Below are 13,355 nucleotides of genomic sequence, written 5' to 3' on the forward strand. Positions count from 1 at the left end.
CAGGATTTGCAGAAACATTTCCAGAAAGGTTGACTGCATTGGAAAGGCCATTAGAAGTTGTTTTACATGTTTTAGATACACTATTTATTTTTAATTATTACTTTTTTTTTTTTTTTTTTTTTTTCCGCTATAGGGATGCCCTCTGATTCTTTATTAGTTTATTTGCTTTTATTGCTACTCATTCATCTCACATCTGGAGAAACAGAAGTGAAGTTCAGTGGACAAACAGAATTTGTAGTTAATGAAACAAGTACAACCGTGATACGCCTTGTAATCGAGAGAACAGGGAAGCCTGCTAACGTCACAGCGATTGTGTCGGTAAGAAACCATGCCAGTTGTTTTGTCACTAAATATTAATGTGTTTTTGAAGCTTTGAATGTTGCTTATGCTTGTACTAAGTCAACAAAAAGGAATGTGATACTTCACTGAGACAGTGCTTCCATTTGAGGGATGGGATTGTCCCAGTCTGCGCTGCACTGCTGCAGCCTCACCATGAGCACTGTGTGCAGTTTTGGGTGCTATGAAATACAAAGGACATGAACTATTAGAGAGCATCAGAAGGAGGGCAACAAAGATGGTGAAGGGTCTCGAGGGCGAGACGTATGAGGAGCAGCTGAGGGCCCTGGGTTTGTTCAGCCCTGAGCAGAGCAGGCTGAGGGGAGGCCTCATGGCGGCCTGCAGCTCCCTCACGAGGGGAGCGGAGGGGCAGGCGCTGAGCTCTGCTCTCTGGGGACAGCGACAGGACCCGAGGGGACGGCATGGAGCTGGGACAGGGGAGGGTCAGGCTGGGCGTGAGGGAAAGGTTCTGCACCCAGAGGTGGTCGGGCACTGGGACAGGCTGCCCAGGGACGTGGTGACGGCACTGAGTCTGATGGAGTTCAGCGAGTGTTTGGACAACGCTCTCAGACACATGGTCTAGTTTTTGGGTTGTCCCGTGTGAAGCCGGGAGTTGGACTCGGTGATCCTTGTGGCCCCCTTCCAACTCAGGATATTCCATGATTCTATGGTTTCGATAAGCCAAACCCAGTTTGTGTAACTGAGCAAATTCCTTTTGTCAGTGTCAGTGGTGTCAAGAAAACGGTTTAAACATTTCCTGAAGGAGCCAGCTCAAGCTGCTCAGGAAAAATATTGATTTTGATGCTAGCTGTGCATTCATAATGAAAATGCATCTATGTAATGACTTATTTTCGAGATTACTCTAGAACCTGCAGTTTAGAAACTTCTCCCATGGGGCCAGGCTGAGGAAGCTGGGGTTTCAGCCTGGAGAGGAGAAGGCTCCGGGGAGACCTCACAGTGGCCTGACAGTGCCTAAGGGGGGCTGCAGGAAAGCTGGGGAGGGACTCTGTAGGGCAAGGGGGAATGGCTTTAAACCCAAAAAAAGGTAGGTTTAGGTCAGATATAAGGAGGAAATTCTTCCCTCGGAGAGCGGTGAGGCCCAGGCCCAGGCTGCCCCGAGGAGCTGCAGCTGCCCCATCCCTGGCAGTGCCCCAGGCCAAGCTGGATGGGGCTGGGGGCAGCCTGGGCTGGTGGGAGGTGTCCCTGCCCATGGCAGGGGGGTTGGTTTTATGGTCCCTTCCAACCCAAACTATTCTGTTATTCTATGATTTTAGGATTTTAATAGCTACTCCACTTTATGAGCCAGTTCTTTGAGAGGTCAGAGTTACTATTTTTACATCATTGATTTTATCTTTTAGCTGTTAGTAACCATGATTTCAATTGTACTCCATTTAAAATCATTAAACCCTTTAGAGTTTAAAATCCATTTAAAATCATTAAACTCCATTTAAAATCGTTAAACCCTTTAGAGTGTGTTAAACTGTATGTGTATGGAGGACGGTGCTATTGGGTGTGAGCCAGGACAACACAGCAGTATAGCAGAGATGTATTTATGATTCTTTTCAGTGGGTAGGCAAAAGAAACTGTGTATCTACACTGTGATACAGCTTATTCTCCTGTATCTAAATATGAAAAATACATACCTTAAAAATCACAATGAACAGAAATTGGTCTGCAGGTATTTCAGAGTTTATTAATGTCTAAGGAAGAAACCTTGAGAAAATGTGATTTTAGTTTAAAAGTAGTGTTATATGTTGGCACAACAAATAGAGTAACTTAGTTTCTGTATTAGACCTGATCTCTTTCAGAAAAAAAAAAAATAATCCATTTTCATAAGTCTTTTGGTAGGTCTAGTGTTGGCTCAGATACTTAAAAAATACAGTTGCCAAAATGTCCAGTGAGTGGTGACAGACGCAAAAATATCGACTGTGCTTTGTTTCCTGTTCATTGAAATTCTAATTTCATTATTCTCAAAAAAAAGAAGAAAAAAAAAGGCAGAATAATGAAAAAATTTCATTATTCTCAAAAAAAAAGAAGAAAAAAAGACCACTTTCACAGTGGTCTGTTCAAATTGTCAGTGCCTATAAGGGTGGTAGTTTAAGATGTAGCAGCCATGGGGACGTTTTTGAAATGACTTACTGAATGCATTGGAGAATTTGGCAGTTCATCAGGTCACAGTCAAGAAAATCTTGCAAAAACAGACAAGATGAATAGGACTATGCCTTTTAGTCTCAGCTTGAAACTGTAAAATTAGCCTACAGTTTTTGCCAATCTTGACACCACTGGCTCTGTAATCTGTCCTTAGGCACCTTACTTAATATTTGATTTGGTGCAATTTTCTTTTGCTGAATGATGTGAAAGCAGAGCTTTACATTTTAAAATTCAGCTTGCTCAGCTTTGGCAATCTAAACATTAATCTAGGTTAAACTCCTAAGCTCCTTGTAGTGCCTAGAGTGAGAGAGGAAGGCAGAAGACAGTGGCATCTTAAGGTAAGTTTAATTCAGGTGAGTTAATACATGGTGTGCAGCTCTGTGCTCGGAACCATCTTTTAGTTAAAAACTGGTCATATGGTACATTAAGCAAAAGATAACCAGTTTTAAGGAAGGTCATCATAAGTGGTGCTGAATAAAGTGTCGTTATTTCTGGTTACATGCATGCCTACAAAGGGCTATTATTTGTACTTTCTGTCTAGAAATAAACTGTGTAACGGCAGGGTAAACAGTGGGAGGAATCATGCATAGAAAAGTGCATGAAATCCATATAATTAGTCCAGAATAATATTAAAGAAGATAGTAGGGGAAGAAGAAGATGTCATTCACTTGTGTATTTATTGTAGCTTCATGGAGAAGATACAGGAGACTTTTTTGATACATACGCAGCTGCATTTATACCTGATACAGAAACAAACCGAACGGTGTATATATCTGTCTGTGATGATGACCTTCCGGAGGCTGATGAGACATTCACATTTTACTTGACATTACCAGTAAGTCAAAGTTTTCAATTTATCCATTTGCCCAGAAAATGCTATGTAATCTGACAGAAATGAATGGTATTCTGTGGAACTCTGTGCAGTCATGCTTGAGGGTCTGAGTCTTAATAGTAAGACCTAACATTTGGAGACTAGCCAGGATGGTTCTTACTGCTCCTTTTAAGAAAGTTTTGTTGTTCCTGTGGATGTCTGTGTGACGTTGCTGTGCAGTATAGACATAGATTGAAACTTCAGCAAGCACTGCATTCAGTTGTGGGTATTTGAAGGTGTTATGCTAGAGTGCCAAGGAATTAGGCTGTGAAGGGTCAGCCTTTCCTGTTTTCCTACACATTGCACTTACAAGAAAGGGTGGAAGTAGCAAAAAAAAAAAAAAAAAGCAGGATGATTTACAGTCCTGCAGAGGGTAAACAAGACTTCCATTTGAACAACCAAACAATTTTTAAAAAAACATATTGATCAATCTGTGCATATATGGTTCTGTCTCATGGGAGTCATTCTATGAGGAGCCCACATTCAATTTTATTTTTTTTAAGGTAGCAGTTCATGACTAAGCTTGAAGTCAGTTCTGTAAAAAAAAAAATTATGCATTTTATACAGTTCAGGAAATATTGGCAGTGAGTGTAGAAGTCTATATTTTCCTTCTTCTTTTGACATGTAAATGTAGTAGCTCATTTTTATAACACTGTAAATAATAAGTTTCCTTTACTTGATAACTCACTTCACATAATAGCCTCAAAGTTTCAGTTTTATACAAGTGTTAGGAAAAAAAAGAATAATTTTTGAGTTCTTGGCAGAGCTACATGCTTCAAACCTAGTTCCTTGCTCCTAGTAGATTGCCAGACTGTAAGTAATCATTCAAAAGGTTTGTTTCATGCACTTCGCTGTTGACCATATAGAATACACTTCCTAAATGAGGAAGAATTATTTTGGTGCATTCTGTTGCTTTAAATATTTTTTACTGTAATATTTAATAAACAGACGTATAATTTTCAGAGAATAATATTTAAATCTGTAAAATCAAGATGTTTATATTTTTGCCTCTATTTACCATATTTAATATCTTATTTTCTTTTGTTAATTTTAGAAACCGTCTGCAAAGATAAAGCTTGGCTCACCCAAGTCTGTCACTGTAACAATCTTATCAAATGACAATGCCTTTGGAATAATTTCTTTTAACATGGTATGGCTTTTTATATGGTATATATGAAAATTTTAGAAAGCATAAAGGTGACATTTTCAAAGATGCTGGTTAGTTATTCAACCGAATCCCTTGAAAACTGATTCCGAGTTACATCTTTTAAAACATCTCTAGAGGTAATTCATACATATGTATGTAATTCATGCATATATACAGCTTTAATACTACTGTATGCTTTTAGGTATTGAGAAATAGCCTGAGAGCCTCGCACTTGGATGGATATCAATGTTGCTCATCTTAAAGATAAAACTTACTTAAAGTTGTTCAGTCTCACTGCCCCTCATCTATAAGTCAAGATCTAAATATAGTAGGGAAGAAACTGAGGAATAATACCCTAGGAAAGTTAAAGGTAAAAATGTGATTTGAAAATCTTGAGAATATATACATTTTAGTGAGCCTTATTATACTTGACTGACAAGCTGAGGGAAGATTGTCATACACATTTTATAACACCCTCTGGGATAAGATGCTGTTGTTACTCTAGCGGATGATATTTGCAATATTACAGAGGTTGCATTAGTAGAATGAGTAGCTATGCCCTATTGACAGCATTCTGACAATATAATTTTGTATAGGACTTCTCTGAAAAAGCATAAGAACATAAGAAAATTTTAGAGCCACAGTGCTAAGCCAAGCTGCTCCAGGGATTAGTGGATATCTTCAAAATCTGTGACCTACAATAGTCTAAAAAAGTGACCAATGACCAAAATGATTGTCCTGAGTACATTTATAGCTAGCTATGTAATAATGACTTTGTGATGGTGAAAACCTATTTTAATGGGTGTAGAAGCTTCTAAAAATACCAGTGATAATATGCCAGTGTTTTGTGTGTGTTGACTATGTTAATTTACAGAAACAAACAAAGAAACAAACAAAAAAACACAAATTGCATTATGTGATAAATTTTTATCTGAAATCTTTCAAGGTTTTTATTAGCTGAACTAATTGGTTGCTAGGAAATGTATGCCATCAGTGGACTGGTTTGCAGATTGGATTAACTTGTCTGTGGGAGTTTGGTATTTCTATGGTAACAGTTTCTTCATTCTGCCGTGATATTTGATCTGTGTCTGATTGTCTGTTCCTTTTCTTCCTCATTAGTCTGCCTTAATCACAGTGAATGAGCCCAGGGGCAGAAATGAATTTGTGCCGCTCACTCTAATTAGAGAGAGGGGAACATATGGGACGGTCGTCATAACTTTTGAGGTGAGTTTATCCAAAAGACTTAATACCATAGTCTGCTGGATTAAACTGAGAGGCTGTAATCGTACTTTATTGAAGTGTTTGCAAAAGGGGAAGAAGGACAAAATACCTACATCTACATTAGGTAGATCTGTTTCATAAAATGGATTAACTGTCATATAGAAACTACTGTAATTATCTGTTTAATTGGCTGTTTAACATTAAGAGGTATTAGAGAAAAATATTTTCTGTCATTTAGAAAGGTACGTGAGGCAACATCAGTATGTATTACTAGAAAATAATGCATATTAACTATGTAAGAAGTATCTTTTTTTTTTTAATAAAATTTTAATTTTACATACAAATATTCAAGTGAATCTTTAATGATTATCCCAACTTTGAACTGTGAGTTCAGGATTTGGTGAATTTCTGTATCTATAATCATCTGTATCTTGATCTCTATCTTGAATCCCCTGCAACTAAAGCTTTCAAAATAATTAATCATGTTGAATACTTATCATGTTATTTACGTCTTGTGATTTGAATGTGATGCAATTACTGCCTTCATTGCTTTCTTTTTCTTATCTAGATCAGATTCTAATTTTTACTTTAAAATTATATATAAAATCTTTCATATAGATATTTCTGTACTAGTTGCGTGATGCTATAGGGTAAGGCTTTAATCTAGACTTCAAAGCTTTAATCTAGACCTGTCAAAACCAGAAAAGCTTTGCCCTGGATTTTATTAATACTAAATATAGCATGAATAGTTAAAGTACTGAATATGATTCTCTGTTCATTTTTTTGCAAATGTGTTTGTTTTAAGGTACAGTAAATTTTACTATCTGGACAGTTAATTAGGTCTATCTCACAGCATTATATATGTTGAAAAATAATTTACAAAATGTTCTAAAAACAAAAAATCCCATATGGCCTTTAAGAGCCTTTGTAGTATTTTGAGTGTCATTGTTTAGTGTGTCTTTAATATCACAAGTCAAGATAGAAGGGACACAAAACCAGTAAGTACTATTATTTTGTCTTGGAATTTATTATGAAATACTATTGATTCAAACTGAATTTGCATGAATATCCTTTCTGTAATATGAAGGTGTCAGCTGTGCATCAGAATATACTGAAGAGTCCCCATAGACCTACATGGAAGTAGTTTTCTTCCTCTTATTCTGGAAATACAGAATTTCTTCAGAGTGGTTGTTCTGACTTACACTGTCTGCCAGAAAAAAAGCAGACTTTCACAACTGAATGTTCATGTTTGTAAGTTGGAGATGGCAGAACAGATAGTCATTTGTTATGCAAGTCACACTGCATATTGGTTATTGTACTTGCACTGGATTTGTATTCCTGCTTTATATACTTCTTACCAGACAAATCACTTCTTTGCAGATAAAAGATGGTCCAAACCCAGCTGAAGAAGACCTTAGTCCAGCTAAGGGAAATATTACATTCACACCTGGGAGATCAATGCTGATATATAATTTAACAGTGCTTGATGATCAGGTAGGAACAAGCTGACTGACTTCATCTTAGGCTTTGATATGCAGAAGGTTAACTGGAGTTCTGGAAAGACTTAGAGTAATAAATTACAAAAAGGCTTGGCTTAAATAAGGTTAAAAGCAGTTCTATTTGATGAAGTGATGTTAAATTTTGTCTCTCGGGTCTATTATTTTTACTCTTTCTCTTTAATTCTCGTCAGTGAATATTTTTAGTTTATGAGCATATCCTGGCTAAGCATACATGTTATCTTTGTCACTTAAGAAAGAATATTGCACATTGAATATTCACATGGAAAAGACAGATTGAAAAAGATTTATAGTTTTTTTTTTTCGATTTTTTTTTTTTTTCAGATATGTTTCAGGGTAGAAACATATTTGAAAAAATCCTTCTAAAAATAGACGACATTCCTGAAACAAACATGCAATCCTGTGAAAAGCATGAATACGAGGTGATAATAAACATTTTTCTGTTTTCAGATTGGCCAATTAAAAAACAAAACAAAACAAACAAACAAAAAAAAACGTTACAACTCGTAGGTTGTGAGGCTTTCTTTTTATCTCAGAGAAAACAAAACATTCTTCCAATTTGTAACTTGTGATTTTCCTTTTTTCTTACACAAGCTTTTCTTTTGTGTTTTTCTTTTCCTTTATAATGAGCTCAAGAGGGAAAACAGGGACATCGAAACAAGTATATATGATACCAAACAACTTAATAAGAAATTCATAAGAAAAAAATAATGGTGAAAGGTGTCTGTCTCAGAAGTGAGCACAGAACTGTAAAGCAGCTTGTTTCCTTTTTACTGTTAATTATAAAAAATGTCCTTTCACATTTCTACTAATACTCTAGTGTTAAGAAGCTGTGCCAACCTGGGGTGCTGAAGTGTAGAAACATCACTTTCCAATTAAATATAATATTTCAGTGACTTACACACAGAAATAAATTATTAGGGTCTTTTCTCTTGGGAGGATGTGATTTTATTCATTTTTTATTCTGAGAAATGCTCTCAAACCTCAGTTTCTAAAAGTTTGATCTGTATTTGGTGTGTCTCGTCAGTGCCTTTCCACTCTGTGAAAGTCTTTCACAAGTGTATGTGAAGATGAATTTTTCACAAAAACTTTTATTGATGATGATGATGATGATGGAGTTCACAAGAATCTCATGTTACTGTCAGAACTTAATTTGAGCTTTTAGGATCTGAGTTAGGGAAACCAACAAAACAAGTATTTTTCTGAATTGGGCAGCCTTAGAGAAGGTAGGGGACTGCAGTTCTGATTTCCACAGCTCTGCATTTATAGTACTTTTCCTGTTGACATTTCCTTTTTAAGTATAATGGCAACTTTGTTTAAGAGAAAATTAAAGAGGCAAGGCAGCACTGGAAATCATTTATACTATTATATTTGAAGTTTGACTCATGTATTTACTGGTCAATCACGATGCAATTGAAAGCTCCACAATGCCTTATTTATGTAGGATACTAAGATTTTATCTGCAACTAAAATGGCATGTACGTTCTGACTGTCAAATGCCTATTTTTGTAGTGCAAGACAGTATATGAACTAGTGAACTAAAACAAGCGTAAGTTAACATCAAATTTAATAAGATAAAATAGGAAATAGTAGTGTAGGAGAGAGGTGACAGAGAGCTTGCAAATCTCACATTGGAAAAAAAGACAACCTGCATCAGTCAACAATATTATGCAAGTTTAAGTGCTACCAGTCAAACAAGGGACAAAATTGGTCTCAGCTACAAAGACAGCTGCATGCATACCCTTTTCGCCCTGAAACAGGATCTAAGGGTGGCCAATTAACAAATGACTGTAAAAGAAAAGAAATATTGGACCACAGGGAATTATGAACTTTTTTTGCATGGAACTGCATGGAAAGGATTCATCAGCCTTGTAACAAAGCGATGCCATTAGTAACACATAAGCAATTTTGCTGTGGAATTTCTCTTAGAAGCAAATAATACTGTTTTTTTCGAGAGTCCACAACAAGGATCTTATCTAACATGCGAGGATCTTATGTAATATTTAAATATTTCCTTCTTATCTCTCTGTATTAATAAAACAATGATATTTTTCAGTTAAACAGACTTAGCCTATCAAGACTGGGGAATAAAATCTAATACTATAAAGTAAAAATTATTAAATTCTGTGATTCAAGGATAAACCCTTCTTTTTTCTCTGCTGCAGCAGTTATTAGAGACTAAATGGCTAAAACTAAAGTGCAGTTCTAAACAAACCTCATGTAGAAATGCCAAAGTCTAATTAATAGATAAGCATCAGCAAGCACATTCTCAGAGCTGTGACTGAAGCTCTCCTGGGCATGTGAGCCTGTCTGAAAGTAGGAACTGTTCTTTTTCCTATTAATAGGAACAAAAGGGCCAAGGTAAGTTGTGTTCATATGTTCCTCTGTTCTTTCAGACATGCGTAGATGTAAAACAGTGTTAACATCAGCAAATCAAGGTGTCAGACTAAATAACTGGCAGGAACACTTGTTTCCAAGCAGAGCAACTTCCACAAGTTGAGTTTGGATCTCCTCACACTCTCTAGCTGGAAAGATACAGCTTCATCTCAGCTTCATCTGATTCTTGCCTAGTTCTTGTTTGCTTTTTTTTTTTTTTTTGTGTGTGTGTGTGTGTGTGTGTTTTCCTACTTTTTCATATTTCCAGAGCATAGAAGTATGTCTTGGAAAATGGAAACATTCACTTTTGAGAAGGGATTTTCAAAGTTGCAAGCAAGTTTCTTTTTGCCCATTTATTTTAATATGAAAAGGGTTGTAACGTATATATTATTTCCCTTTTTTTGCTAAATATATAAAACATATTTCTAAGTAAGTGTTCTGCATATGTTTGAAATGGGACTTACACCCTGTTGCTACTATTATTTTTCCAGATACCTGAAAATGATGAATTGTTTGTTGTTCATCTCAGGAGTGTGGAGGGAGGGGCTGAAATCAACACCACAAGGAATTCCGTTCAGATTAATATTAAGAAAAATGACAGCCCTGTGCGATTTGCTCAGAGCACTTACATGGTGCCTGAGGAAGTCGATGTGCTCACAATTCAAGTGGTTCGTGGTAAGGATGACAGCGGAAAATTAATTGGACCTGATGAATGTGAAGTCTCTGTCAGTTACGCCATCGTAACCGGGAATTCAACAGCACATGCACAGCTCAATTTAGACTTCCTGGATCTTCAGCCAAATACAACTATTGTCTTCCCACCTCTAGTTCATGAAGTATATATGAAATTCAAGATCCTTGATGATGCCATACCAGAAATTGCTGAGACCTTCCAAATTATGCTCCTTAAGGACACGTTACAGGGAGATGCTGTTTTGGTTAATCCATCTGTTGTTCACGTCACCATCCAACCAAATGATAAACCCTACGGAGTGCTTTCAATCAACAGTATCCTGTTTGCTCAAACTGTGACCATTGATGAAGACCAAATTTCAAGGTACTACAGATCTTCAGACAGTATCTCGTCATGTTAAGGGATTTGTTTGGCACTGTAAAGCATCCTTAGGATTTCACTGACAGTAATTATAAAATCACTGCTGAAAAAATAATACAGAAATCACCTACTGTGTAATTATTATAAACTATATAGAATTTTCAAGGGAGAAAATGTCTGATTATGCAGAAGCATTTTAATATTTGTAAATTATATGTAAGAACTGTAAATATTTAATGACATCAAAATACTGAAAAACCCTTAATCTAAAAGATGGATCAGTGAAGTTGTCATGCTGCCACACACCTGTTCATACAAGTGGACTTTATGAACAATTTCTAGTATAAAGAGCCCAGCACTTCAATATTCACTTTTTTTTCTTTCTTATAGACAAATACAGGAAACATGACATTTCCATAATCACAGATTGATAAGTTATATTTCAGTACATAGGCAAATAGTTGAGTCACTTTATTTTAAATAAAATCATTATTTAAACACTCCTGGCAATTGTATTTTGATATAGACCATAAAACAGTGTAGAAATTTAGTTGAGAAAAAAATTTCTGAAATTTAACGTCTTTCCTGAGAAAAAATGTAAACATGCCAAGTTTCCTCTTCTCAGTATCTTTCTTACTGTAAACAAAATAAATTCTAACTAATGTCTTTAGATATATTACTCATGTCTTTAGGTATATGATCTCATAAATAAGCAACCTGAGAAAAATCTACTTGTCTGGTATGATTTCACAAATTTTAAGTCCTGACTCAAATGTCAGTAGCAGCAGTAAATATTGATCCCACTGAAGTCAGTATAAGTCTTCCAGGGAACAGATAACTAAGTAAACAGTTGTTAATTTTAATTGCATGTTACAGATTTTTATTTTCATTCAAAACCATAGGTTTGAAGGGATCACAATCGTAAGAAATGGTGGAACACATGGAAATGTTTCTGTGACCTGGGTCATAACTCGAAATAGCAGTGATCCCTCACCTGTGACTGCAGACCTTGTGCCAGAGACTGGGGAGATACATTTTGATCAAGGACAGATGCTGGTCACGCTTTCTCTGACCATTATTGATGATAGCATACCAGAAGAAGCAGAGCCCTATCTTCTGAAGCTCTTAGCTCATACCATACAAGGAGGCGCAGAAGTCAGCGAACCATCTGAGGTAAGTTTGATTTCAGAACTTGTTTTGAGGAGGTGATAGGTAATAATTAGGGACTTCAGCAGTTTTGGTGGATTGGCTAAACTGAAGTCGTTGTGCTTGAGTTTAAGTGAAGCAAGCTGGTGTATTCTAAGTATAAAGAGCCACATCCAAAGTCTTTGGCTTAACATATACAAGGCCAGACCTATTTAATGCAGTAGCATTTAGCGTAGAATATTCCCATCATAAATACCATTGCATAAATGGTATCTTGATTGGTTGCTTGCTAAGAGAAGGTTGAAGATTTATTTTCACTTGCTTATTTGCTGTAGATACTGGAATGTTTTACACAGAGTAACAGCTTCACGAGGATGGCTTAGTGATTAAGACTAACCTCTGAACTGTTAAATAAGGGGTAATTAGCATTACTGACAATTTTGTGACTCAGGTCCTAATTTGCTTCTTCAACATATTATTGGAATGAATTTGGTGAATTAAATGATTTTTTTCACAGTCTGAAATATATTCAAACTATTCTGTTATGCTGCTGAACCAAAAATCAGTTATTCAAAGCTCATTCTGACATAGATGAGGCATAGCAGGAAAGTTGCTGCTATCAGTGCTGTGCTGGTTGTGCACAAACAGTAGTTGGCGGCTGTCAATCTTATTTCTTTCTCGAGCACCAATTCACTAACGATTAACATGTATGATGACAGTCAGGACATACTTTCATGAAAACATGAAAACTGTGGTGTATATTAACTGTAGCTTTGACTAAGTGATGCTGTTTTCTCTTGTGCAGCTTTTGTTTTACATTCAGGACAGTGATGATGTTTATGGCGTAATAAAGTTTTACCCTTTGGAGAATCAGAAGATTGAAAGTAATCCAACGGGACGCTTTTTATCCTTGAGTTTTGTAAGGGAGAAAGGAACAGTTGGAGATGTGCAGTTGGTTTATACTGCACTGTATATTCCAGCTGGAGCTCTGGATCCTGAGAGAGCAAAAGATGGCATTCTAAATATGTCTAGAAACAGCATCCTCCTGTTTCCAGAAGGAAGAACATACCATACTTTGAGTATACCAATTAGAAACGATGCATTTCTTCAAAATGGTGCTCATTTCCTCATACAGGTATCTCAGCTGTTTTTTTTTTGTTGTTGTTGTTGTTGTTGTTGATTTTCTTAGCTAATTAATATGAAGAATATGATTCAACAATTGATGCTTCCCCTTGACTGTAATTTAAATGACCGTTCCTGTAACAAAAAAAAAAAAAAAAAGGTGCTTAGCTCTGAAGCAAAGAAGATTTTCTTACTTAAAAAGACAGCTTTCATAACTATGCCATAAAGTTTTGTATTCCTAATCATTAGTAGTTACACAAATTTTAAAAATAAAGAGGATTTAGGTATTAATCATGGAATTTATTAAAATGAGATCAGTGTTGTCTGCTGTTTGCCCCTTGAAGCATGTTTCTGCTTCACTTGTGACTTGGAAGCAGGAAAAAAAATACAGTTCTTAAAATTAAATTACTGAAG

The 13,355-nt window shown here is 36.1% G+C and overlaps 1 protein-coding gene across 5 annotated transcripts in view; it reads left to right on the forward strand.

Annotated features, from left to right (window-relative positions):
- The window catches only part of ADGRV1 (adhesion G protein-coupled receptor V1), a 291,563-nt gene that overhangs the window by 21,067 nt on the left and 257,141 nt on the right, over window positions 1–13,355 (forward strand). For all 5 annotated transcript variants that reach the window (XR_004746216.1, XM_035310214.1, XM_035310213.1 and 2 more), the window contains exons 2-9: window positions 134–318; window positions 3,173–3,322; window positions 4,413–4,508; window positions 5,625–5,729; window positions 7,107–7,220; window positions 10,111–10,676; window positions 11,576–11,846; window positions 12,625–12,954. Coding sequence is in view for 4 of the 5 variants with exons in the window: in XM_035310213.1 (XP_035166104.1) it covers window positions 134–318; window positions 3,173–3,322; window positions 4,413–4,508; window positions 5,625–5,729; window positions 7,107–7,220; window positions 10,111–10,676; window positions 11,576–11,846; window positions 12,625–12,954 (1,817 nt within the window). In the remaining variant the exon portion in view is untranslated. The remainder of the gene's footprint in view (window positions 1–133; window positions 319–3,172; window positions 3,323–4,412; window positions 4,509–5,624; window positions 5,730–7,106; window positions 7,221–10,110; window positions 10,677–11,575; window positions 11,847–12,624; window positions 12,955–13,355) is intronic.

Source organism: Oxyura jamaicensis, chromosome Z (genome assembly GCF_011077185.1).
Source record: "Oxyura jamaicensis isolate SHBP4307 breed ruddy duck chromosome Z, BPBGC_Ojam_1.0, whole genome shotgun sequence".
Classification (NCBI taxonomy): Eukaryota; Metazoa; Chordata; class Aves; order Anseriformes; family Anatidae; genus Oxyura; species Oxyura jamaicensis.